This window comes from Nerophis lumbriciformis, linkage group LG11 (assembly GCF_033978685.3).
Source record: "Nerophis lumbriciformis linkage group LG11, RoL_Nlum_v2.1, whole genome shotgun sequence".
In the NCBI taxonomy this organism is placed as follows: domain Eukaryota; kingdom Metazoa; phylum Chordata; class Actinopteri; order Syngnathiformes; family Syngnathidae; genus Nerophis; species Nerophis lumbriciformis.
The window spans coordinates 999,951-1,027,740 of NC_084558.2; the positions used below are offsets into that span (position 1 = coordinate 999,951).

At 39.1% G+C, this 27,790-nt stretch overlaps 2 protein-coding genes across 3 annotated transcripts in view; one reads left to right on the forward strand and one right to left on the reverse strand.

Annotated features, from left to right (window-relative positions):
• LOC133610924 (liprin-alpha-3-like) overlaps positions 1 to 25,384 on the forward strand; it is an 88,427-nt gene extending 63,043 nt beyond the window's left edge. Inside the window, exons 10-31 of the mRNA XM_061967694.1 lie at positions 4,088 to 4,316; positions 4,428 to 4,511; positions 4,602 to 4,733; positions 4,839 to 4,901; positions 4,996 to 5,075; positions 5,212 to 5,398; positions 5,463 to 5,656; positions 5,732 to 5,975; positions 6,038 to 6,177; positions 6,246 to 6,394; positions 6,464 to 6,560; positions 6,644 to 6,725; positions 6,872 to 7,072; positions 7,139 to 7,201; positions 7,586 to 7,612; positions 14,735 to 14,910; positions 14,982 to 15,079; positions 15,165 to 15,340; positions 15,412 to 15,480; positions 15,678 to 15,840; positions 24,333 to 24,401; positions 24,485 to 25,384. Of these exons, the coding sequence (XP_061823678.1) occupies positions 4,088 to 4,316; positions 4,428 to 4,511; positions 4,602 to 4,733; positions 4,839 to 4,901; positions 4,996 to 5,075; positions 5,212 to 5,398; positions 5,463 to 5,656; positions 5,732 to 5,975; positions 6,038 to 6,177; positions 6,246 to 6,394; positions 6,464 to 6,560; positions 6,644 to 6,725; positions 6,872 to 7,072; positions 7,139 to 7,201; positions 7,586 to 7,612; positions 14,735 to 14,910; positions 14,982 to 15,079; positions 15,165 to 15,340; positions 15,412 to 15,480; positions 15,678 to 15,840; positions 24,333 to 24,385 (2,707 nt within the window). The 3' untranslated portion in view covers positions 24,386 to 24,401; positions 24,485 to 25,384. The remainder of the gene's footprint in view (positions 1 to 4,087; positions 4,317 to 4,427; positions 4,512 to 4,601; positions 4,734 to 4,838; positions 4,902 to 4,995; positions 5,076 to 5,211; positions 5,399 to 5,462; positions 5,657 to 5,731; positions 5,976 to 6,037; positions 6,178 to 6,245; positions 6,395 to 6,463; positions 6,561 to 6,643; positions 6,726 to 6,871; positions 7,073 to 7,138; positions 7,202 to 7,585; positions 7,613 to 14,734; positions 14,911 to 14,981; positions 15,080 to 15,164; positions 15,341 to 15,411; positions 15,481 to 15,677; positions 15,841 to 24,332; positions 24,402 to 24,484) is intronic.
• Positions 1 to 27,790, reverse strand: part of LOC133610933 (stonustoxin subunit beta-like) — a 460,649-nt gene that overhangs the window by 213,722 nt on the left and 219,137 nt on the right. The window lies entirely within an intron of this gene.

Consider the following 27,790-nt stretch of genomic DNA (forward strand, 5'->3'; position numbering starts at 1 on the left):
TGGCAGAAGGGAGACGGGCCGGTAATTTGTGAAGTGGTGTTTGTCTCCAGATTTGAAGATGGGGATGACTTTTGAGAGTTTCATTTGTGAAGGAAATTGTCCAAGTTGAAAAGATAAATTGCAGATGTATGTGAATGGTTTGATGATTTCTTCCGCTACATTCCGGACCGTCCTCATGTCGAGGTCATAAATGTCACGTGATGTTTTGTTCTTGCTTTTCTGAATAATCTCTAAAACTTCCTTTTCGACAGTCGGAGTAAGGAGCATCGAGTAAGGATTTTTTCCAATAAGTTCCATAGGCTGTACATCATTAATTGGGATTTTTTTTTTGCCAGCTCAGGCCCAACTTTAACAAAAAACATATTGAAGCCGTCAGCAATCATCTTCTTGTCACTTATGATTTGGTCGTTCTCAACAAAAAACTCTGGATAACAAGGACTGTTTGAACCATGCCCAATAATTGTATTTAATACCTTCCAAATTCCCTTTATATCACTTTTCTTTTGGATTAATAGTTTGGTGGTGTATTCTTTTCTGCTTGCTCTTAATATGCTGGTTAATTTATTTTTATATGTTTTGTACTTTTGTTCTGTTTCCATGGTTTGATGCCTAAAAAAAGTCCTATATAAATAATTTTTCTTTTTGCAAGCATTCGCAAGCCCTTTAGTTATCCATGGAGTTACTACTGCAGCAGTACCGGAGATTATTTTTGGTTTGTTGCACCTTCCAACTAGCGCCAGGTTAAAAAAGATGGCATTAACAGCTGTGGATGTAGGCAACCTCCGTGTGTAGTTTTTATTAACTCCAAAAGATGTCAATAGTAGCATTTGAAGTATCATAAGTGGTCAGCATCTAGTAGATGTATGCAACTCACCTGGTAATGACATGTTACATTTGCTTTACTATGGTTTACAATAATAATTTAAAAACGTATACATTTTATTTATAGTTCCCTTTTTATCAGGAGCTCTCAAAGGATTACAGATTAGAAAGAAGATGAACATTTTTTTAATAAAAATCTCATTCTGGTAAAAAAAAAAGAAAGAAAAAAAGCTGTTTTATAGAAAATAAAAACAAAAAAAACAGTTTAACTGGCGGAATCAAAATATTCGATGAAAAGAAAAGTCTGTACACACTGTTTAATGCTGACAGAGGGTTATGGTGCCCTCAAAGTGTCATGGAGGCCATCTCATATACGTGAGTCGTTAACACAGAAGGCCCTTACTACCATGGTTCTGAGTTTAGTTCTGGGTATGTGGAGGAGATATACAGGTAAAAGCCAGTAAATTAGAATATTTTGAAAAACTTGATTTATTTCAGTAATTGCATTCAAAAGGTGTAACTTGTACATTATATTTATTCATTGCACACAGACTGATGCATTCAAATGTTTATTTTATTTAATTTTGATGATTTGAAGTGGCAACAAATGAAAATCCAAAATTCCGTGTGTCACAAAATTAGAATATTACTTAAGGCTAATACAAAAAAGGGATTTTTAGAAATGTTGGCCAACTGAAAAGTATGAAAATGAAAAATATGAGCATGTACAATACTCAATACTTGGTTGGAGCTCCTTTTGCCTCAATTACTGCGTTAATGCGGCGTGGCATGGAGTCGATGAGTTTCTGGCACTGCTCAGGTGTTATGAGAGCCCAGGTTGCTCTGATAGTGGCCTTCAACTCTTCTGCGTTTTTGGGTCTGGCATTCTGCATCTTCCTTTTCACAATACCCCACAGATTTTCTATGGGGCTAAGGTCAGGGGAGTTGGCGGGCCAATTTAGAACAAAAATACCATGGTCCGTAAACCAGGCACGGGTAGATTTTGCGCTGTGTGCAGGCGCCAAGTCCTGTTGGAACTTGAAATCTCCATCTCCATAGAGCAGGTCAGCAGCAGGAAGCATGAAGTGCTCTAAAACTTGCTGGTAGACGGCTGCGTTGACCCTGGATCTCAGGAAACAGAGTGGACCGACACCAGCAGATGACATGGCACCCCAAACCATCACCCAACCATGCAAATTTTGCATTTCCTTTGGAAATCGAGGTCCCAGAGTCTGGAGGAAGACAGGAGAGGCACAGGATCCACGTTGCCTGAAGTCTAGTGTAAAGTTTCCACCATCAGTGATGGTTTGGGGTGCCATGTCATCTGCTGGTGTCGGTCCACTCTGTTTCCTGAGATCCAGGGTCAACGCAGCCGTCTACCAGCAAGTTTTAGAGCACTTCATGCTTCCTGCTGCTGACCTGCTCTATGGAGATGGAGATTTCAAGTTCCAACAGGACTTGGCGCCTGCACACAGCGCAAAATCTACCCGTGCCTGGTTTACGGACCATGGTATTTCTGTTCTAAATTGGCCCGCCAACTCCCCTGACCTTAGCCCCATAGAAAATCTGTGGGGTATTGTGAAAAGGAAGATGCAGAATGCCAGACCCAAAAACGCAGAAGAGTTGAAGGCCACTATCAGAGCAACCTGGGCTCTCATAACACCTGAGCAGTGCCAGAAACTCATCGACTCCATGCCACGCCGCATTAACGCAGTAATTGAGGCAAAAGGAGCTCCAACCAAGTATTGAGTATTGTACATGCTCATATTTTTCATTTTCATACTTTTCAGTTGGCCAACATTTCTAAAAATCCCTTTTTTTCTATTAGCCTTAAGTAATATTCTAATTTTGTGACACACGGAATTTTGGATTTTCATTTGTTGCCACTTCAAATCATCAAAATTAAATGAAATAAACATTTGAATGCATCAGTCTGTGTGCAATGAATAAATATAATGTACAAGTTACACCTTTTGAATGCAATTACTGAAATAAACCAAGTTTTTCAAAATATTCTAATTTACTGGCTTTTACCTGTAAGTGGGTGGATCATGATGTGTTTGGAGCAGTTAGAATGTATTTGAGGTTAGGGTGGGACATGTCCATGAATGCAAAAGTGTGTAAGAAAGGAAACCGTCTACTAAATTATTGTGTAAACGGGAAGCCATTGGAGTGAGTGAAAGATTAGAGCAATGTGTTTATATTTGCGCACTGTCATCAGGATCCTCACTGTAGAGATTTGGATGTATTGGAGCCTCTGCAGGATAGAGATCCCAATGAAATGCACATTACAAAACGGAAAAGCTTTTCAGGGTCTGAAAGGGACAGTTTGGGGCGGAGTTTGGAAATGTTGTGCAGGTGGTAGATGGAGGTATTGCAGAGGTGATTAATATGGGATTTAAAGGTAATTTGGGGGTCCATTTTTATGCCAAGATTAGTGACTGCTAGTTAGAGAGGGATATTATTTTTTCTTCCTTGACTCTCAACAAAGGTGGTCCTATTTCCCTCCCTCTTCTTTATCTCTCCTGCACTGCTTCTCTCGTTTAGTCTTGTCTTGTCTTAAATTTGGAATCAATTAATCAATCAAAGTTTATTTATATAGCCCTTAATCAGCCTCTCTTTTGCATTTTTAACAGAAAATCTAAACATAGAAGTGATAAACTGGTCCCTTAACTCAATTGACAAGATCTTCTCGATGATAGGGGAATCTGCCTGTTGCGTGTCATCAACATAGCAATGGAAACAAAAAAAACATGGCTTTTTAAAACCTGACCTATGAGGGTAAGGTAGAAGATGAAGAGAATGGGGCCGAAGACTGACTGTTGAGGAACACCAAGTGACTATGTGTGGATTTGATTTGGAGTGGAGATCTAATTTTTTCTGAATTCATTAGTGATATTAATGCTGAGTGAGTCTGGTTTTTTTAACCACTATTACAACATTGGTTATGTTGCTTCGGTGTTTTGCATAATACAGTACTTGTTAATAAAATGGTTATGTGGTCAAAGAAACTTCACTACAGCTCATTATAATCGTAAAAAAATACATTTGTTATCAATATTTTCTATGTAATGTTGTGCCTACCAGCCTCTTTCCAATCACTATAGAGTTAGAGCATTTATGGTATTTTAAGGAACGACTTGCAGTATATAAAAAACATACTGGGGCAACGTACTATATTAAGAACTAAAATGTAGTTAAGACACACATCTCAATATTTGTGTCTATATATTTAGGTACTATAATATTATGGTGTTATGTACAGGTACCTTAGCGCCCAGCGGGAGGCCACTTCCCTCCATGATATCAAGGACAAGCTGGAAAATGAGCTTGCCAGCAAAGAGTCGCTCCATAGGCAGAGCGAAGAAAAGAACCGACAACTGCAGGAGCGCCTGGATGAAGCCAAACAGAAGCTCCAGCAAACCCTGCAGAGAGCAGAGACGCTCCCTGAGATCGAGGCGCAACTGGCGCAAAGGGTTGCGGCTCTCAACAAGGTGGAGAGACAAAGTCTATCTTAGATACTCCATCATGGCTTCTGTTTGTTAACTATACCGTCCATTCAAAACTTGATTTTTACACATTGGGAATGGACATGTGTCATTCAGGCCGAAGAGCGCCATGGCAACTTTGAGGAACGACTTCGGCAAATGGAAGCTCAACTAGAAGAGAAGAACCAGGAGCTACAGAGGGTAAACATCATGTAGCTTGTCCTTTTTGGTGTAACCTTATTAAAAAATTGTCGCCCACCCATTCGTGCGGCGTGTATTTGCTCCGTTCAGGCAAGGCAAAGAGAGAAAATGAATGATGAACACAACAAACGACTGTCAGATACTGTGGACAAACTTCTATCCGAGTCCAACGAGAGACTTCAACTGCATCTTAAAGAGAGGATGGCAGCACTGGAAGAGAAGGTAAACTCACAGCTAATAAGTGGGGGTAGAGGGGTGTTTACCCCCTGTTTGGTGTACACCCCCCAAAAAAGTACTGAATTGTTTAACATAATTAATTTTTCTTAGAATGCTCTCTCGGAAGAACTGTCCAATATGAAGAAAATCCAGGATGACCTTCTTGCTAACAAGGTATTCATCTGTCATGTTTGAGTCCTAACCCAACAGACAGACCAACAACAGAAAATCAATAAGTTTAGCTCTACTCTTCTCCTCTGTATTCTAGGAGCAGCTCATTGCCGAGCTGGAACGCATCCAACTGGAGCTGGACCAGCTAAGGGGCAGGCCTGGCTCATCTTATTCCAGGTTTGTCATAATGAACCATCAAGAGAGTTGATTTATACTGTACTCCATCACTGCCTGGACGAACAAAATATTTTCTCAGTAGCGAGACTTTGTTATGAGTGTGGTGGACTAACAAGAATTCTGAATCTTACAATAGGACAGGCAGCGTGAGCTCTCTCCCTTCTACCCTGTTTCGAAGATCTCTTCCTGGCAGCGCCTCAGAGTTGCGGTATCCCCAAGGTGGGGGCTCCCTCCCAGCTGGCTACAGCAACTCCTCTGGTGGGGTGGTGGTCAGGCGCACTCACCGCGGCCGCTGGGGGCAAGCTAGGGACGATTGTAACAAGGTATTGTTACATAACATTCCTGTGCATTCTTTCAGTATCCATCACTTGTATCTTCTTCATCCAGTATGGTGAGTGGGACAGTGGCACCATTATGGGTCCAGGTTATGAAAGTGGTGTGGAAGGAGGATGCTCTGATGATGAAGACGACAGGGAGACGCTGTTTGGCTCTGAACTGCTATCTCCTAGCGGCCAGACAGATGTACAAACATTAGCCATTATGCTACAGGAGCAACTAGAGGCCATCAACAAGGAGATAAAGTACTGTATGCAGTTTGAAGTGGTCTTCAAGAGAATTGACTTTACTTTAATTACACTTTCCAATTGTTCTCTCAGGCTCATCCAGGAGGAAAAGGAGAGCACCGAGTTGAGGGCGGAGGAGATCGAGAGTCGGGTCAGTAGCGTGGCCCTTGACGCGTCCTCCATTCCGCCCTCTTCCCTAGGAGGACGAGACAGCGTTGGTAGGGGCTACATGACTCCCTCTATCACCTCCTCCACATTGGCATCGCCCTCGCCTCCTAGTTCTGGACACTCTACCCCCCGCCTTCCACATTCTCCTGCCAGGGAAAATGAAAGACAGGTACAAAGTTGGAACAAACAGATCTTTATCCAAAAGGCTAACACACTATATCCACCTTGCAGAATATCAAAGATGGTGAAGAATGCAGAGCACTTGCTTTGATTGATTCTAACCCTCCATCAGTCCCTCGAGCCTTACGATTGGACCGGATGACCCACACTCACCCAGGAGCAGGACTGGATGACCACAGAGAATTTCGCAGGTATGGAAAGGCACTTAGGTCAGAAAATGTAAAAAAGATGTGGTGGGTAACTTCACTTTCATCTATAGTCTGTCCGCTGACGGTGCCACCACCGCAAGCCAGGATTCTCTCCACAAAGCCAGCAAGAAGAAAAGCATTAAGTCATCCATTGGTCGTCTCTTTGGGAAAAAAGAAAAGGGGAGGATTGGCACACCTGGACGCGAGTCTACCTCTTTGGGTGCCTGTTTTAATTGGAATCCTTTCACCATTCTGAGTTGCTTTGCTGATAATTTTTATCTGTTTCAAGCCTCAACGCCCTCAGATGACCTTGGCCCGGCGGACCCGTTGGGGCTAGCTAAACTGGGGACAGGAACAGTGGAAAAAGACCGCAGAAGCAAAAAAAAGTGTGATTTTTGACCACATCAATTAAACCTTGGTCTGAAATTACACAAAAATCGTATATGTTGTTGTTCCAATCTCTTGCCAGGCATGACCTGCTAGAGGAAGCTTGTCGTCAGGGTTTGCCTTTTGCCTCATGGGATGGACCAACAGTTGTTACATGGTTGGAGGTATTGCGACCCCTTCTTCTTTAAGATGACTTAGCCTATAGTGACTTTTTGCAGTACAGTTATTGAATGAATTGTGCTTAAACACACAAGAGAGTAAAAATATCGTGAAATAATCAAAGAATGTTTGTCTTGTTTGGTTATTGCAGTTGTGGGTAGGGATGCCCGCGTGGTATGTGGCAGCGTGTCGCGCCAACGTGAAGAGCGGCGCCATTATGGCCAACCTTTCGGACACTGAGATCCAGAGAGAGATAGGCATCAGCAACCCTCTCCACAGGCTCAAACTCCGTTTGGCTATCCAAGAAATGGTTTCCCTCACCAGCCCCTCGGCGCCCGCAAGCACACGCTCGGTAAGGAAAATTCAAGTTATCAACCTAAATGCTCATTTTTCCTCAATGTTATATCTGCCTTTGCAGTCGACCAGCAATATTTGGATGACACATGCTGAGATGGAATCACTCGCTGCTGCCACCAAGCCAGTAAGGCTGACTATTACATCCATTGTCATACATGATACAACGGACAAAACAAACTAGAATGATCATACATTACTACTATATAAGAATGCCTTTAATCATGTTGATGTGATTTTTCAACATTGACATTTTTTTTTCTTTTTCTTTGTCTTTTATTAGGCCTGTTTGGCTACACCTTTCCCCTGCTATTCCCTTAAAATTTGTACAAAAGTAGTGTTTTTTTTTCCAACTAATTCTCACTAACAAAAACTTTTCCTTCTTCTGCTTTCCCTGTCCGTGTACTTGTTTTCACCATAACACACACACACACACACACATATTTCCTTCTATATATGCACCTCTCCATTCCCTTTTCTCTTTCATTATTCCTCTTCCTGAAACCACAAGGAGCAGAAAGAGTTCAGCTGGGATCAAGTGAGTTTAAGTTCGCAAAATATTTTATATTCAGTCTGTTGTTTTTCAGGAAATTGTCAGCTGTAACCTTAACTCATCAGTACATTTTGTGTCATTATTATTTTACATTTCCAAGCCGTTTTGGCTGTTTTCAATAAATATATTTAATATTTGTTAGAATATATACATTTTTAAAACAATTACAAATTGTTATTTTTAACATAAAATGGCAACTTCTCAAAAAACGTCAAATTTCTTTCCTAACAAAAAATGTCTCATTGAAAATGCAACTGCAAATCCTTTATGTTAAGGGGAACTACACTTTTTTGGGAATTTTGCCTATCGCTCACATTTTTTATGAGACGTGTATTTTTTTTAAATGCATTCTAACTCGTAAATAAGTCTGCTTACAGCTGATCCAAAGGGAGGTCCTCTATTCCACCCATAAAACCCAATAAAAAAACATTCAAAAAAGGCCAACAATACTTCATTTACATTTCGTGACTTGAATATTAGCGAAGTATTAATGATATTGGTATTATAAGCGCTAACGCAGACAAACTATTTATAGCGGCACTGTGATCACGAGCTTGTGTGCCAATGGTGACATGATCAGCTGCTTCCTCATTTCCTTGCTCGCCAAACTTTATTCTAGATCATAAATCATGCCTCTCACCTGGATAGTAGAAGGACGAGGACGTATTTCGACAAGTTGGTACACTTTGACAGCCAATTTAAACCTGGAAATGGCGAGAACAACACAAAAAGACGCTTAGTTCCACCCCCCTTTTCTTGACGAGGATTATGAGTCATTCTTCATCTAAATGGGAGTACCGTATTTTTCGGACTATAAGTCGCAGTTTTTTTCATAGTTTGGCCGGGCTCCAGTGGGACTTATTTATGTTTTTTTCCTTTTTTATTATGCATTTTGGGCAGGTGCGACTTATACTCCGGTGCGACTTATACTCCGAAAAATACAGTATATGAAAATCCTAGCAGTCGGCAACCTAATGACAGCAGACCTTATACAGTAAGTGATGTTTTATTATGTTTGTTGGCTGTCATAAAGTCTGCAATGAGCAGTAATCAATGATGTTGAAAAACAAAAAGCGAACGTTGTGATGCATTTTAGAAATCAATGCGCTGCATATGCTTAAAATGAGCAAAATATGCAAATATTAAATGTTATTACCGTATACATGTGCCTGTTACTACATTACACATATACTTACAACATGTATATAAAACCTTAATGGAGATGTTTGGAAGTTTTTAAGGGCTTAATAGGCAGAATAAAGCAGCTCCCACAGGTTCCATCCGTCGTTAGGTTTTTTTATAATGACTGTGAACGATAGATACAATTCCAAAAAAAAGTGCAGTTCTCCTTTAAGATTTCAACTATGGGGTTGGTTGTCACAACGTTTTTTAGAGGGTTTTTTTTAGCCCTTCAGCATATTGTAAAAGTTTTTAAAACAGAAAAAATGGGAAAAATAGAGCAAAGGGCATAAAGAGAAAACACTAAAATCTTATAGATTATAACTAACTAAAACTCAAAAATGTTGATGACCACTGAGTCTTGATATTTTTGTTTAAAGGGGTCATACTATGTTTTTTCTGCATTTAAAACACTTCCTTTAATTCTACATAACGTGTGATGATGGTCCTTTGGTCAAAATTTTGAATAGCTTATGTTTTTGCAGACAGTTTTCAAACTACTTTGTGACCGTCTCTTCGGAATGCGCTGTTTTGTGGGCGGTCCTATTTTATGTGGCTCCACTTCAACTGTGTCTTCTCCCCGTCATCTTTGTTGTAGTTTTAGGCCTTCCGTATCGAATCTACTGACAGATATAACTTTTAACTATACGCTAATTTGTGTTAGAAGACGGGGCACTCAAAAAAGGCACTCACAAAGGAAGGAAAAATGCACATAAAAGGTGTGGTGGAACAGAACACACACACAGACAGCGCGGAGAGGAAACAGTTAGCACTCCACGGCAGCGCTGGGACTAAGCCAAAGGAACTTAAAGAGCGAGTGGAGCCAAAGCAGAGGAGATGAACATGACATCTCAATCAGGAATCCACTGATGCCAAGTGAACGGACTGAAGAGCTTAAGTAGTCAGGAGGAAATGAGTATCAGATATCAGCGTGCAGGTGGCTCCGCCCTTTAGCCTAAAAACCAGGAAATGCAACACAAAGCAGACAGGTGACAGCAGCCACAACACGACAGTACCACCCCTACCTATGAGGTGACCCCTGGTGGCCTACCTGGAGTTTCAGGATGGAGAGAGTGGAAGTCACGCTGAAGGGATGGATCAAGGATACAGGCGCTTGATACCCATGGGCATTCTTAAGGATCGTAGGCCTCCAAGTCGACCAGATACTAAAGTCCCTTGCCTCACCTTCTGGAGTCTAAAATAACCTTCACAATGTATGCTGGGTGACTTCTGATTATGCGCGGAGGAAGTGGAAGCATCGACGGAAGGCACAGCGGACTGGTAGAAACTGGCTTGAGGTTGGAGACGTAGACCACCAGATGTAGCTTGATGGATAGAGGCAGCTGGAGTTCGACCGCCACAGGGCTGATGACCCTGGGGATTTTAAAGGGCCCCACGAATCTGGAAGAAAGCTTCCTGGAGGAGGCAGCCAATGTTAAGTCTTAAGAAGTCAGCCATACCTCAGGTACAGATTAATAAGTGGGGTCTGGTATCCTATGGTGATCCGCGTAAGCCTATGATTCTGGGCAGCTGTCCGGGACAGAACCGCTCTTGTATCCAACCACACCCAATGAGCTCGGCAGATGTGCTGGTGGACAGATGGGATGGCAATCTCCGACTCCTGAGAAAGAAAAAGAGGCAGCTGGTAACCTTAGGCGACTTTAAATTGAGACATACCTGTGGTCGAAGAGGTGAGGGAATTTTGAGTATACTCCACCCAAGGGAGGTGGGAGAACCAGAACAAATGGCATACAAAGCGGAGAGCCGCCTCCACATCATGCTCAGCCCACTCCGTCTGGCCGTTGGTATGGGGCTGATAATCTGATGAAAGGCTACGGGTAATTCCCAACGCCTTGCAAAAAGACAAACTTGTGATGCGAATGGGGGTCCCCTGTCCAAGACCAGGTACTGAGGGACACCATGTAGGCAGGAAACATGCTTGATCAAATTGCGTATGACAAAGTTGCCCCGTGATGAAATCTAAGGTGATGTGGGACCATGATCGTGACTGAATAGGTAAACAGAGAAGACCGGCTGGAGGGCAATAAGAGGCCTTGCCTCTGGCACAGACGGAGCAGGCGGTCTCTTCCCATCACCAGTCACTAGAATAGAGTGCGCCTTACGCCAGGGTGACACAATACTTTGTACGCGTTTCCCCTCCATCTTAGTTCATTTGATACAAATAGCTTGTCTGCAGGAACATTCCTTCTCTCCACATCCCATTGGAGTGCTCCTATCACCCGAGCCACAGGTATGCTGGTCTCCAGAGTGGTTTACTCAGCGACAGGTTCGTAAACTCTGAAGAGCACGTGGGGCTTGGTGTTGCAGGTGTCTGTAGGTAACAGAGAAGTGGAAGCGTGTGAAAAACAGTGGCCAACTTGGTTGGCGGGAGTTAAGTCTTTCAGCAGTCCTTATACATGCCAGGTTTTTATAATCTGTGACGATTAGGAATGGCGTGGTAGTCACCTCCAACCAGTACCTCCACTCCTGTAGCGTGAGAATGATGGCCAGCAGCTCTCTATTCCTCACATCATAGTTTCTTTCAGCCCCTGTGAGGCAACGCAAAAAGAAAGCACAAGAGTGAAGCCTCTGGTCGACCAAGGAACACTGGGATAGAACTGCTCCAACTCTTGTATCCAATGTATCAAGCTCAAGGAAAAATTGTAAAGCAGGATCAACGTGCCTAAGGATTGATGCTTTAATAAACATTTGTTTTAGCGAAAAAAAGTGCCCTCAACTTCTGTGGTCGAACGGAACGGTACCCTAATGCATGTGAGCCTCGTCAAAGGTTCACTTCTCAGCTTTGACATATAGCCAATTCTACAATAACCGCTGTAATACAAGATGGACGTGACGGACATATTCTTGGTGATTTTAGGAAAAGATAAGAATGTCATCAAAGTATACAAAACAGATCATGTCCTTGAGGACATTCTAAATTATATTTTGGAAAACTTCGGGCGCAATAGTGAGCCCAAAAGACATTACTAAATATTCAAAATGTCCAATAGGGGTGGTAAAAGCTGTCTTCCACTCATCCCCCTCCTTAATTCTCACCAGGTAATAAGCATTGCGTAAATCTAATTTAGTGAAAACAGCAGAAGATAAAGAAGTAAATGCCGAATCCATAAGTGGCACCATAGTTAATACAGGGTTGCAAAGATTTAACTTTTTTAAACAAAAAAATGGCCTCCAATGAAGAGGATGAGGGCCGACTGAGACCCACCGCAAGAGAAGAGGAAATATAGTCACTTAATATGGACTGTTCTGGACTTGACACATTATAAAGTCTTGCAACAAGCAACGATGCCTCCAGGAGGAGTTTAATGGAACATTCGTAAGGACCATGTGGGGGAAAGGGACTGAGCCCAGTCTTTACCAAATACCTGTTTGAGGTCGTGAGGTTCAGCAGGTACCCACGACAAATAATGTTTTTATTTTCATGGCTAAGCGTGGCCGTCGAGGGAACAGCAGAACGCTTCAATTCAGAACTACTTCAGCCAATACTGGGATCATGCCATTTCAGCCATGGGAGACCTGATACAATGGGTGTCAACTAACATGGAAGAATAAAGAAGCGTATCGCCTCCTGGTGGTTACCCGATAACTGTAAAGCTAAAGTCTCGGTTTGGTTTATCACCCACGCCAGTAAGCGGCCATCTAAAGACCGGACCTCCTTACGGGAGCAAAGTTTAATTTTAGAAATTGTATGCAACTACACAAGGTTCGAGTCCATGAAACAATTGTCTGCCACCGAGTCAATAAATGCAACAATCTTGACATTGCTTCCCCCCCAGACAGAGTCCCTGAAAGTTCAAGTCTCTTTCCAGGACCGGGAGCCTGCGGGTACTCACACAATCCATTACTAGAAGGCTGTTTGTTGAGCCCTGCAGGAGGAGAAAAAGGTTGATGAGCGGAAGGTGCAAGTGCCGTCTGTCTCAGAAGACGAATGGCACAGTTGGAGATATGGTGGCTGGGGCTTGATGCGACGATTTAATCCCTTGCGAAAAATGCTGCATAAAGCAATGTCACCAAATCCGCTCACTGCAGCAAGGATATGGAAGTCCATGGAATATGCGGCCACAGAGAGCTTGCAATGCTTAAAGTATAGCATTGCCTGCTTCTCTGCCTTTTAGGAGGTGATCAAACACCTTCATTATTTCTTTAGTAAACAAGGAGAGTGACGTGCGCACAGCACGAGCATTCTTACGAACCGCCAAGGCCTAGGCGGCGGTTTTGTCAGAGAGCAGGCTCATGATAAAAGCTATCTTAGCCTAGTCAGAGGAATGGGAACAAAGCTGTTGACGAAAAACTAATGATCACTGGGAGAGGTGAGGAATATTGGGCTCCCGGGGAGTGGGACGCATAGCCTCCTGGTGAAGGTGGGAAGGTCCCCGTCCTGGTGTGACCTTCCGAGTGAGTTGTAGTGCTCGTCTGATAGACACGCTGGCTAAGGTTGGCGACATTGGCAGACAGCGTCTGGAAGGCTGTCGTTAAATCATGCAGCAGCTGGTCGTGGTTGTCGAGAGTCTGACCAAATCTTGTGAGTGCAGAGTAGAGGTGTTCCTTTTCTGCGGCGTTAATGTTGGCAAGTAGATTTGTCACGATCGGCTTTAGCCGGAGTAGGACCCCAACGCAGAGAAGAAAAAATAAGAATAATGACAAAAAACACTGAAAAATGAATGATGAAAATAACTTAGGATGCACACAAAAGGTGCGGAGAAACAGGAAAAACGTACACAAAAGGCGTGGAAAGGAAACAGTAACGCCCCACAGTCTTTCTGGCATGACTTCCTTCCGAGTGAGGGGCAGAGCCAAAGGAACAAGAAGAGTGAGCGGAGCCAAAGCAGAGGAAATGAACACGACTGGAAGGGTGAACCATCAGGAATCTACTGGTACCGAGTGAATGGACTGAAAAGCTTAGTGAGTTAGGAGGAAATGAGTATCAGATGTGCGCGCAGGTGGCTCAGCCCCGTAGCTTGAAAATTAGGCACTGCAACACAAAGCTGACAGGGGACAGCAGAGTTGCCACAACATGACATGCAAATCCCAAATACACAAAATTAGGTACCAGTAGGTAAGAAAAGTAGTTTTTGCATAGTAGGTCCCCTTCATGTTTAAACCGTCACACATTGATTTTGCCATTCATTTTTTTTATTCTGAAAATGCACATATTTGACTGCAAACCATGCTATTGTCAGATTATTGTTACGGAGTATATTTTAACTGGAGTTGGGGTGATTTTTTTTTTAGGGGAGCAAAACCATTCATATTTGCCAAAGGGGTGTATGTTGCTGAAGTTGTTGGTCTGTTGGCATTGTCGCAGTCATTAAACGACATATAAGAGGGCATATCGATCCATAAATTGGCGGTGTCGAAATCAAGGGTAATGTCCCTATGTGGTTGATACTGGAGTGATTAGATTGATTTGTTTATTTTGTCAAAATAATTTTTGTTGTTTTTGTTAATGTTTACAAATTCAGGGAGACTTTGAGGGCAAAAATTATTTAAATGAGCAATGGGTGGTAGTTTTTGCTGTTGTTTAGTTAATGTATACTACTTTGTTTTGATCAATTGTATAAAATAAAATTAAAAGATACGGAACTAATTAAAATAATGTGCTGATATTGCTTAACTATGAGTAGCACTCAAAATAAACAAATTGAAAGATTTACAGTTAATCCATGTGATTGGTATCACTGTTGGTATCAGCCGATCTCACTCATGATCTGCGTCTTACTCTGGAGAAAACCATGCAGGTGAGATTCGACCCTGATTCCGTAAATTTAAATACCACAATTTGAGAGACAGTGCCCTCCGGTGGCAAGATATAACAAGTGTGACAACCAACCCTATTATCTCCTATATTATTTTGCATCAAAATGCAGGACATTGTTGACGGGTGTGCTGTACCCCTCCCCCCTCTAGATACTGGCCTATGGCGACATGAACCACGAGTGGGTGGGAAATGAGTGGTTGCCCAGTCTAGGTTTGCCTCAGTATCGCTCCTACTTCATGGAGTCTCTGGTAGATGCCCGAATGCTCGACCACCTCACTAAGAAAGAGCTAAGAGGCCAGCTGAAGATGGTGGACAGTTTCCACAGGTAGGTTTACTTTATGTGACATTCTCATCCACACCTGCCCTCTTCTTTGTTATGTCTTTGCATCTTCGCAGGGTGAGTCTTCACTATGGCATCATGTGCCTGAAGCGCTTGAACTATGACAGGAAGGAGCTGGAGAGGAGGAGAGAAGAGAGTCAGCATCAGAACCAAGGTGATTCAAGGAAGCCCAGGAAACATCCTCTAGTTATTTTTTTAAGTAATACCATTTATCTTCTACACTGTGTCCTTCTTCTTAGATGTGATGGTGTGGTCCAACGAGCGTGTGATGTGTTGGGTGCAAGCCATTGGTCTCAAAGAGTTTGCAGACAACCTGTTAGAAAGTGGAGTCCACGGCGCCCTGCTGGCGCTCGATGACACCTTTGACTACACTGATCTGGCTCTTCTTCTCCAGATCCCCAATCAGAACACACAGGTTTGCACAAATCATCAAATCAGACTTTGCATCAGTACCTTCATGTGGTTTGATCTTCTATTGGTTTGCAGGCAAGGCAGCTCTTAGAGAAGGAGTACAATGCTCTTATCTCCATGGGAACAGAGAGGAGGCCAGATGAGGTACTGTCTGCAAAATAACCAGTCAAGATGGTGTGTCGAATTTCCTTTCTGTTGCTGCTTTAGTTGTGTTTACATCGCTGCTAACCAAGGCCCTAATACAACGTGTATAATTGAGCCACTGCTGGTGTATTGTCACAACAACATGGAGACAGCGGTTACTGTTAATCACCATTATTACTGTGTTGGGTGTTCTATAGGACGGCACCAAAACGTTCACACGGTCACCCTCATGGAGGAAGATGTTCCGGGAGAAGGACCTTCGCGGCATGACTGCCGACTCTTCGGAAACATTGCCTGCCAACTTCCGTGCCTCGGCCATCTCTACCCCTTCTGTCACCCTGAGAAAAGTGCAGAGCGAAGGTAAGGAGAACTGCGGTTAACTGTACACCACACATGCACTGTAGTAGCATGGAGATTTACTATTATAAGCACACAATTGCCAATTCATTAGGGATGCATCAAGATCCATAACAAGAGCTCCATTGAAAATGATACAACTTTGATGATAATTCAACTTAAAACGTAAGATAATCTAATAAACAACTAATTGCGTTAGTCAAATCAGAGGTATCACAGTACAGCACCTCAGACAAGTAAATGAAAATGTTTTAATTTTCCTGAATTGAGCTATGATTAATGCATAAATCTTAAAGGGGACTTTTGCCTAGCATTCACAATCCCTATGTAAAACAAGAACACATGTTTTTCTCTTTTGTATGCGTTCCAATTCGTAAAATATGGCAAGAAAAGGTGGCTAAAAATGCAGCTAATAGGAGTATTCTAGTGCTATGTTATATAACTAGCTATATTGTTATTATGAATGCTAACGCAGATAAACTGTTGTTAGCGGTGCCGTGATCACAAAGAGCTAACACAGCTTCTAAAACTTATAGCTAGGGTTGTAATGAACGATGGATATATCGATTTATATTCCCAAGATTAAATTACACCGATCGGTGTTCGGCAAGTTTAGATATCTGTCCAACAGCCATCAGTCGGCAAAACAAGAATGGCGGATACCTTACGGTGACCAACAAAGGTCACAATAAATGCAAACGTGACAAGACAAAATCATAAAACCACATCACAACAACTTTCAGCTACAGCACGATTGCAAAAGCCACATCAAATACAAACAGAAAACAATAATACAAAGCCGCAACACAACTTTAAGCTACAAAGGACGTGACAGATACAACGGAAGTGACCGCGACGAACCGTGCTGGCCTGCCTGGAGCTGCTGTGACAACCGCAATAACCCGCAAATCACTCAGAAGTGCAGATTCCAACCATATAGTTCAAGACTTACGGTAATTTGAAAACAGCACTGCACATCATTATGGCGGGTACAGTTTCAATGTTAAAGTTCTAAAAGCAATTTTTGGAAACACCAGATCAAATCAAATCAAATCAAATCAACTTTATTTATAGAGCACATTTAAAATTTACCACAGGGGTAGCCAAAGTGCTGTACAATGAGCAGGTTAAAAGATAAAACGAGTACCGAGCAAACACAACACAACACAAACAGAACACGATAAAAAATAAATAATTAAAATAGAATTAATAAAAACATAAAAACATAAAAACAGGATCACAGCAGGTGTATTATGGGGCGCCATTGCAGGATGGATATCACTCAGTGTTAAAAGCCATGGAATAAAAGTATGTTTTTAAGAGAGATTTAAAAAAACAGGAAGAGAGGAGGCTTGTCTAACACTCAGGGGTAGGTCGTTCCAGAGCTTGGGAGCAGCAACGGCGAAAGCTCTGTCACCTCTAAGCTTCAGCCTTGTGTCAGGGACCGTCAACAGCAGCTGATCGGCTGATCTTAAGGATCGGGTGGGGCAGTAAGGCTGAAGGAGGTCGGAGAGATAGGTTGGCGCGAGGTTGTTTAGACATTTAAAAACAAATAAAAGGAGTTTAAAATGTATTCGGTAACGCACAGGGAGCCAGTGAAGGGACGCTAAAATAGGGGTGATGTGCTCACGTCTGCGGGTCTGTGTTAGCAGACGAGCAGCAGAGTTCTGCACGAGCTGCAGGCGGGCGAGGGAGGCCTGGCTAGTGCCAACATACAGGGCATTACAATAATCAAGACGAGTCGAGATAAAGGCGTGGATTAATTTCTCAAGATCATGTCTTGATTGAAGCGGTTTCACTTTCGCTATTTGGCGTAATTGATAAAAGCTTTTTTGAACGACGCTGCTGATTTGTTTTTCGAATTTAAAATCTGAGTCAAACTTTACCCCCAGGTTTGTGACAGAGTCGCTGAGATACGGGGTCAGAGTGCCGAGGTCAACGTTGGGGGAGGGAGAGCGACTTGGACCGAACAACATAACTTCTGTTTTATCTTCATTTAGGCTCAGGAAGTTAGCTGAAAGCCAGACTTTGATGTCATGCAGGCAGTCAATAAGACGTTGAACCGTGTTATTTTGTGCCATGGGAAAGTAAATCTGGCAATCATCGGCATAAAAATGAAATGCAATACTGTACTTCCTAAAAATAGAACCAAGGGGGAGAAGGTAAAGCGCAAATAAAATTGGGGCAAGGATTGAGCCCTGGGGAACCCCATGTGGTAAAGGAGCTGTGGACGACATAAAACTGTCTACTTTTACACAAAAACTCCTGTCGGTTAGGTACGACCGGAACCAGTTGAGGGCGGCGCCCTTAATGCCCACACAGTTCTCAAGACGAGTGATTAAGGTGGCGTGGTCGACGGTGTCGAACGCAGCAGACAGATCTAAAAGCACCAGGACAACATATTTACCAGAATCAGTGGACAGGAGGATATCGTTAAAAACTTTTAGAAGCGCTGACTCTGTGCTGTGGAGGGCTTTAAAACCGGACTGGAACAGCTCAGTGATACCATTATCCTCTAAGAAGGGCAACAACTGACTGTAGACAACCTTCTCTAATATTTTGGAAATGTATGGAAGATTAGAGATAGGTCTGAAGTTAGAGAGGAGAGAGGGGTCGAGGCTGGGTTTTTTAAGTAGAGGTCGTACCACTGCATGTTTAAACTCTACTGGAACTATTCCAGAAGAGAGGCTACTATTGATAATGTTAAGGACACTTGATCCAATAGTAGCAAGTACCTCCTTAAACAAGCGAGGTGGGAGGGCATCTGCAGGAGAACCAGAGGGCTTCATATAATAATACCCAGATGGTCCGGATTAAAAATCTTAAAGGGCTGTATGCGGCACGAGGGCCGTATCTTGCCCAGGTCTGATCTGGATCATTTGTCCCAAATGATCATCATCACTAATGAAAAAAGCAAACGTGACGCGTCTGTGAAATTAATACGTTGCCATATGCTTATAATGACAAAAATCCGCAAAAAAATGTGCCTGTTACTACATTACATATATACTTACAGTGTGTATATAAAACATTTATGGAGGCTTTTGGATGTTTTTAGACCTCTTTATAGGCAGAATAGAGGGACTCCCATGCATTGGCTCCCATTGTTTGCTGACTTTTGCTAGGGAGTTAGAGTGCAAAAAAGTAAAACGCAAGTGTTCTTGTCTCACATAAGGGTTGTAAATAATAGGGGGGGAAAAAAGTGTAGTTCCCCTTCAACAGTAGGGTAGAAATGTGTATCTTTAAAGATGCTAAATGTTATGCTGCTTCAGTTCTCTTCTCTTGTTCTGAGGGGAATTAGACTGTACTGTGTACATAATTTTGTGTCTGGTAGGCTAGTACTATAAGACAAATTACAATCGGAGAAGAAAAAAATACATGTAAAAAATAATGCCCATCCATTCATCCATTCTTAAAGTACCAATGATTGTCACACACACACTAGGTGTGGTGAGATTATCCTCTGCATTTGACCCATCACCCTCACCCCCTGGGAGGTGAGGGGAGCAGTGAGCAGCAGCGGTGGCCTCGCCCGGGAATTATTTTTGGTGATTTAACTTCAAAAGCCATCCCCTGATGCTGAGTGCCAAGCAGGGAGGTAATGGGTCCCATTTGTATAGTCTTTGGTATGACTCGACCGGGGTTTGAACTCACGACCTACGGATCTCAGGGCGGACACTCTAAACACTAGGCCACTGAGCAGGTTTTCTTGGCTTTCTAGATGCAATAAAAATTCATATGAAGAAATATAATAATTGAACAAAGTATATATATTTATAGTAAATATAGTTTATTGTATATACTGAATTATTTATAGTCTTATAGTATAGTGTAATGAGTTGAAAGAGTGCATTTTAAAATAAATCTGACTTTTCTTAAAGTGTAGTATGATGTCCATTTTCTACTGCTTGTTCCTTACGGGGTCCCGGGGGGTGCTGGAGCCTATCTCAGCTGCATTCGGGCGGTAGGCGGGGTACACCCTGGACAAGTCGCCACCTCATGGCACGATGCCAAAGAGAGCATTTTTTTCCATAAAAACAAATCTGACTTTTTTTGTCATTATTTAATTCGGAGTTTATCTAGCAACATCACAGTTTTTTTTTCTTGAGGTTAGCACTTTATTCTGGCAGCAATGAAATTTACTTTTTTTTCCTCAGCATTTTATTGTTCCATCAAGATGGTATTTTAGGTAACAAAATAAATACAGTTGAATAAAGGACAGTAAAGATATTATTTACTTTATCATAAAAAACATATTATAACATGCCAACTTTTTTCTAACAATATTATGACTTTGTTTTCTTGCAATTACTCTTCTCATGCTTAATATTAAAAAAAAAAAAAATCACATTGTTCTAATTTGGCAACTAAATATTTTCCGACAAATATTTAAATTCCAACATTTGTGTCACAAAATCAGCATTTTGTTATCTTAAAATTAATGTATCATTTTTGTCTTCAATTTTTTTAATGAATAAATCACATAATTATTAGCTAATAATGAGTTGAATGTAATCCATTGTGGGGACTATTTTTTTTAAAGTCAGTATAAATTAGTCAAATGGTTGATGTTCCTAAATAATAAAAATCACATTGTTCTAATTTGGCAACTAAATATTTTCCCACAAATATTTAAATTCCAACATTTGTGTCACAAAATCAGCATTTTGTTATCTTAAAATTACTGTATCATTTTTGTCTTCAATTTTTTTAATGAATAAATCACATAATTATTAGCTAATAATGAGTTGAATGTAATCCATTGTGGGGACTATTTTTTTTAAAGTCAGTATAAATTAGTCAAATGGTTGATGTTCCTAAATGATAAAAATCACATTGTTCTAATTTGGCAACTAAATATTTTCCGACAAATATTTAAATTCCAACATTTGTGTCACAAAATCAGCATTTTGTTATCTTAAAATTACTGTATCATTTTTGTCTTCAATTTTTTTAATGAATAAATCACATAATTATTAGCTAATAATGAGTTGAATGTAATCCATTGTGGGGACTATTTTTTTTAAAGTCAGTATAAATTAGTCAAATGGTTGATGTTCCTAAATAATAAAAATCACATTGTTCTAATTTGGCAACTAAATATTTTCCGACAAATATTTAAATTCCAACATTTGTGTCACAAAATCAGCATTTTGTTATCTTAAAATTACTGTATCATTTTTGTCTTCAATTTTTTTAATGAATAAATCACATAATTATTAGCTAATAATGAGGTGAATGTAATCCATTGTGGGGACTATTTTTTTTAAAGTCAGTATAAATTAGTCAAATGGTTGATGTTCCTAAATAATAAAAATCACATTGTTCTAATTTGGCAACTAAATATTTTCCGACAAATATTTAAATTCCAACATTTGTGTCACAAAATCAGCATTTTGTTATCTTAAAATTACTGTATCATTTTTGTCTTCAATTTTTTTAATGAATAAATCACATAATTATTAGCTAATAATGAGTTGAATGTAATCCATTGTGGGGACTATTTTTTTTAAAGTCAGTATAAATTAGTCAAATGGTTGATGTTCCTAAATAATAAAAATCACATTGTTCTAATTTGGCAACTAAATATTTTCCGACAAATATTTAAATTCCAACATTTGTGTCACACAATCAGCATTTTGTTATCTTAAAATTACTGTATCATTTTTGTCTTCAATTTTTTTAATGAATAAATCACATAATTATTAGTTAATAATGAGTTGAATGTAATCCATTGTGGGGACTATTTTTTTTAAAGTCAGTATAAATTAGTCAAATGGTTGATGTTCCTAAATAATAAAAATCACATTGTTCTAATTTGGCAACTAAATATTTTCCGACAAATATTTAAATTCCAACATTTGTGTCACAAAATCAGCATTTTGTTATCTTAAAATTACTGTATCATTTTTGTCTTCAATTTTTTTTAATGAATAAATCACATAATTATTAGCTAATAATGAGTTGAATGTAATCCATTGTGGGGACTATTTTTTTTAAAGTCAGTATAAATTAGTCAAATGGTTGATGTTCCTAAATAATAAAAATCACATTGTTCTAATTTGGCAACTAAATATTTTCCGACAAATATTTAAATTCCAACATTTGTGTCACAAAATCAGCATTTTGTTATCTTAAAATGACTGTATCATTTTTGTCTTCAATTTTTTTAATGAATAAATCACATAATTATTAGCTAATAATGAGTTGAAAGTAATCCATTGTGGGGACTATTTTTTTTAAAGTCAGTATAAATTAGTCAAATGGTTGATGTTCCTAAATGATAAAAATCACATTGTTCTAATTTGGCAACTAAATATTTTCCGACAAATATTTAAATTCCAACATTTGTGTCACAAAATCAGCATTTTGTTATCTTAAAATTACTGTATCATTTTTGTCTTCAATTTTTTTAATGAATAAATCACATAATTATTAGCTAATAATGAGTTGAATGTAATCCATTGTGGGGACTATTTTTTTTAAAGTCAGTATAAATTAGTCAAATGGTTGATGTTCCTAAATAATAAAAATCACATTGTTCTAATTTGGCAACTAAATATTTTCCGACAAATATTTAAATTCCAACATTTGTGTCACAAAATCAGCATTTTGTTATCTTAAAATTACTGTATCATTTTTGTCTTCAATTTTTTTAATGAATAAATCACATAATTATTAGCTAATAATGAGGTGAATGTAATCCATTGTGGGGACTATTTTTTTTAAAGTCAGTATAAATTAGTCAAATGGTTGATGTTCCTAAATAATAAAAATCACATTGTTCTAATTTGGCAACTAAATATTTTCCGACAAATATTTAAATTCCAACATTTGTGTCACAAAATCAGCATTTTGTTATCTTAAAATTACTGTATCATTTTTGTCTTCAATTTTTTTAATGAATAAATCACATAATTATTAGCTAATAATGAGTTGAATGTAATCCATTGTGGGGACTATTTTTTTTAAAGTCAGTATAAATTAGTCAAATGGTTGATGTTCCTAAATAATAAAAATCACATTGTTCTAATTTGGCAACTAAATATTTTCCGACAAATATTTAAATTCCAACATTTGTGTCACACAATCAGCATTTTGTTATCTTAAAATTACTGTATCATTTTTGTCTTCAATTTTTTTAATGAATAAATCACATAATTATTAGTTAATAATGAGTTGAATGTAATCCATTGTGGGGACTATTTTTTTTAAAGTCAGTATAAATTAGTCAAATGGTTGATGTTCCTAAATAATAAAAATCACATTGTTCTAATTTGGCAACTAAATATTTTCCGACAAATATTTAAATTCCAACATTTGTGTCACAAAATCAGCATTTTGTTATCTTAAAATTACTGTATCATTTTTGTCTTCAATTTTTTTTAATGAATAAATCACATAATTATTAGCTAATAATGAGTTGAATGTAATCCATTGTGGGGACTATTTTTTTTAAAGTCAGTATAAATTAGTCAAATGGTTGATGTTCCTAAATAATAAAAATCACATTGTTCTAATTTGGCGACTAAATATTTTCCGACAAATATTTAAATTCCAACATTTGTGTCACAAAATCAGCATTTTGTTATCTTAAAATTACTGTATCATTTTTGTCTTCAATTTTTTTAATGAATAAATCACATAATTATGAGCTAATAATGAGTTGAATGTAATCCATTGTGGGGACTATTTTTTTTAAAGTCAGTATAAATTAGTCAAATGGTTGATGTTCCTAAATAATAAAAATCACATTGTTCTAATTTGGCAACTAAATATTTTCCGACAAATATTTAAATTCCAACATTTGTGTCACAAAATCAGCATTTTGTTATCTTAAAATTACTGTATCATTTTTGTCTTCAATTTTTTTAATGAATAAATCACATAATTATGAGCTAATAATGAGTTGAATGTAATCCATTGTGGGGACTATTTTTTTTAAAGTCAGTATAAATTAGTCAAATGGTTGATGTTCCTAAATAATAAAAATCACATTGTTCTAATTTGGCAACTAAATATTTTCCGACAAATATTTAAATTCCAACATTTGTGTCACACAATCAGCATTTTGTTATCTTAAAATTACTGTATCATTTTTGTCTTCAATTTTTGTAATGAATAAATCACATAATTATTAGCTAATAATGAGTTGAATGTAATCCATTGTGGGGACTATTTTTTTTTAAGTCAGTATAAATTAGTCAAATGGTTGATGTTCCTAAATAATAAAAATCACATTGTTCTAATTTGGCAACTAAATATTTTCCAACAAATATTTAAATTCCAACATTTGTGTCACAAAATCAGCATTTTGTTATCTTAAAATTACTGTATCATTTTTGTCTTCAATTTTTTTAATGAATAAATCACATAATTATTAGCTAATAATGAGTTGAAAGTAATCCATTGTGGGGACTATTTTTTTTAAAGTCAGTATAAATTAGTCAAATGGTTGATGTTCCTAAATAATAAAATAATATTTTGTCTGTTAGTGAACTCGGGTCCAAGAGGAGAGTCGGCGTCAGTGAGAACATATTCCTGCTAAGACAAAAGCACATCAGGTGAGAGAATATAACTTACAGTAACATTTCCACCTGAACATAAACGTATCTCATTGTTTTGGTACTTTGCTGTTACTTTTCAGACCTCCATCACCAACCTAATACACACAAGAGAATCCCAGGAAGTGATAAACAACATTCGGGAAGATTTACAGACTCTGAGTGAATGAGGTCAAATAATATTATAATGAATGGATGCCTTTTTGAAAAAAAAATCATCTCTCTTTGTCTTTATCTCTCAATCCATTGTTGTGGCATGATGCTGTTTGATTCTGTAGAAAGTGACCAATCGTGAATACATTTTCTGTTTCTGAGTGTGCAACGGCAATACTGACATATTGAATTTATAGTACTCACCGGCTCCTGTTTGGATTTTGGAACAATGCTCACTCACATCCTTTCAGGTGAATTGGATACTAATTTTAATAAGTGATAACATCTTCTTAGTAACATCTCAGTTCAGGACATTTGTTGGTGTTCACAGGGGAGGTCAAAAGTATGTTCTGAAGCCATAAAATAAATGCAAGATGCACAAATGTGAACAATCCCGTTGAAACGCGGAAAATAAGAGAGAACGCATTTGTGTTCATTTGCATGCCAAAATCGACCATTTTAGAGTGACGTCAAGATGTGGAAGTTTGAGTGTGAGGACTTTGTAAAATGTGTGTATTTTTATTTTGTATAATTTTTTTAATTGACAATTGCTATTGTATGTATGTACAGTATGTACGCGTGTAAACTATATGTTCATTTCATACTTAGTTTGAAGACCAATGAGTATTTCATTTTAGCTTAACAAAAAGAACTGTTTTAAATGATGGGCAGTGAAGATATGCTAATTGTGTGTGTAAATTTGGGGGGACTAATTGTCTTATGGGTTATTAAGTTCATATTATTGGAGAGTAGTGATGATAATTGGATATAATATGATAACAATAATGATCATGATTGTAAAAGCTGTAATTAAAAAAAACATACCTGTATGATGCCTCTGAAAGAGTTATTGTTTAAGTAGCAGAGGTGTGGACTCGAGTCACATGACTTGGACTCGAGTCAGACTCGAGTCATGAATTTGATGACTTTAGACTCGACTTGACAAAATGTAAAAAGACTTGCAACTCGACTTAGACTTTAACATCAATGACTTGTGACTTCACTTGGACTTGAGCCTTTTGAATTGACATGACTTGACATGACTTGCTACTTTCGCCAAAACCCAAAGATGAAAAAGTTATTCGGGAGCGCTCCGTATTTTTCATTGTGTACTTGTCTATCAGCGTTGCGTGTGTCAGCTGGTGTGGTCTCAGTACAACAGCCAATCAAATTAGATCTACTTTGTTTTCATCACACAGCATTCATCCAATCAAATTGCAGGACAACCAACGAAGAAGACATGTCCAAACCACACGCCAGTGAACAAAAAATGATACCTAAAATAATTTTGTTTGGGTATAAAAATTACGAGGTGGTCAACACAAAACGGTTTGCAGTATGCAACACATGCGGTTCGAAAATGACTGATGGAGAGGCAACAACTTCCAACTTCGTCCGGCATTTGAAGTTGCACAAAGAACGGTAAGTTTTGAATGTAAGATAACGTTTATTGGCTAAGTAACGTGACTTTTATTTGCTGTGTAGTTAAATCAGTGAGGCTGTAAACTCACTGCTAACGTTATAACGTTATTGCAAACACGGGAATTTGTTGCAGTTCACTACCTTATTCATACTTTTTGTTCAGTGATTTTTTTTAAGCAGGGTTACGTTAGTCAATATATCACACGTAACGTTAGACGGCGGTCAGCAGCACCGCGTATTTTAGCCACCTAAAAAAAGACAAAAATAGTCAAATAAAGGTCAGTTAAAATGTATACTATATTATGAATATGTGTACCGTTTTAGCTAGCTTTCTGACATACATGTTGGTTGTTTACCTCAGTGGTCCCCAACCACCGGGCCGCGGCCCGGTACTGGTCCGTGGATCGATTGGTATCGGGCCGCACAAGAAATATATTTTTTTTATTTTCTTTTTTTTAATTAAATCAACATAAAAAACACAAGATACGCTTACAAGTAGTGCACCAACCCAAAACAACTCTCTCCCCCCTTTTGTTCTGGGCATTGAACATGAAGACTCTTCCTTCACTGTTCCGAGTGGCCATGAGAGTCTTGGCAGTGCCTGCCTCCAGTGCTCCAGTGGAGCGAGTTTTCAGCCATGGTGGCATCATACTACGCCCCCATCGTGCACAAATGACTGACAGACTCTTGGCTAATTTGGTCTTTTGCAAATGCAATGCAGCATAGGGCCCTGACATATAAAAAGTACAACTTTTTTGTTATGTTCACGTATATGTCATGTTTTTTCAATGTTAACACTTTTGTACAAATAAGTACATTTGCACTTTATTTTTCAATGTGTTTGTTTTGTAAAGGAATGAGTTAATGTTTAAAATGACTGGTTAATAGTGCTATTATAAAGTGCAATGTCAGCACAATTTTCTTTCCTGCAATTTAAAATGCACTTGTTTTAATAAATAAATACAGCGTTTGAAAAGCATACACAATCTGTGTTAATATATTAGTCTGTGGTTAAAAGGACTTGAAAGGACTCGAAACTCAAAATGCAGGACTTAGGACTTGACTTGAGACTTTCCAGTCTTGACTTTGGACTTGACTCGGGGCTTGCCTGTCTTGACTCGGGACTTGACTCGGACTTGAGGGCAAAGACTTGAGACTTACTTGTGACTTGCAAAACAATGACTTGGTCCCACCTCTGTTAAGTAGCTACTGTAATATGTGGACAAAGCTGTTTCACTATCGTACAACCGTGTGGATACTCTTCCTGGGTGTTTCAAACCACACATTGCTTGTCACTTGCTTTGCGGTAGCAAAATTAAAACAAATGTTGTAAGAAGGGCTAATATACACTTAACAAGAACACAATGTAGCTCAGGACAACACTGCTGACACAGCACCTGAGATTGATCAGCCCGCCCACAATAGCTGGGCGGCCAGGCACAAAATGGCTGCGCTGCAAGGCACACAATGGATGGATGAACCGTTCATACTCGGAGACAAGGTTTGTACACTAAAGTTAAGTAATCGTCTCGATTACTGTAACGTATTATTTTCGGGTCTCCCTATGTCTAGCATTAAAAGATTACAGTTGGTACAACATGCGGCTGCTAGACTTTTGACAAGAACAAGAAAGTTTGATCATATTACGCCTATACTGGCTCACCTGCACTGGCTTCTTGTGCACTTAAGATGTGACTTTAAGGTTTTACTACTTACGTATATAAAATACTACTTGGTCTAGCTCCAGCCTATCTTGCCGATTGCATTGTACCATATGTCCCGGCAAGAAATCTGCGTTCAAAGAATTCCGGCTT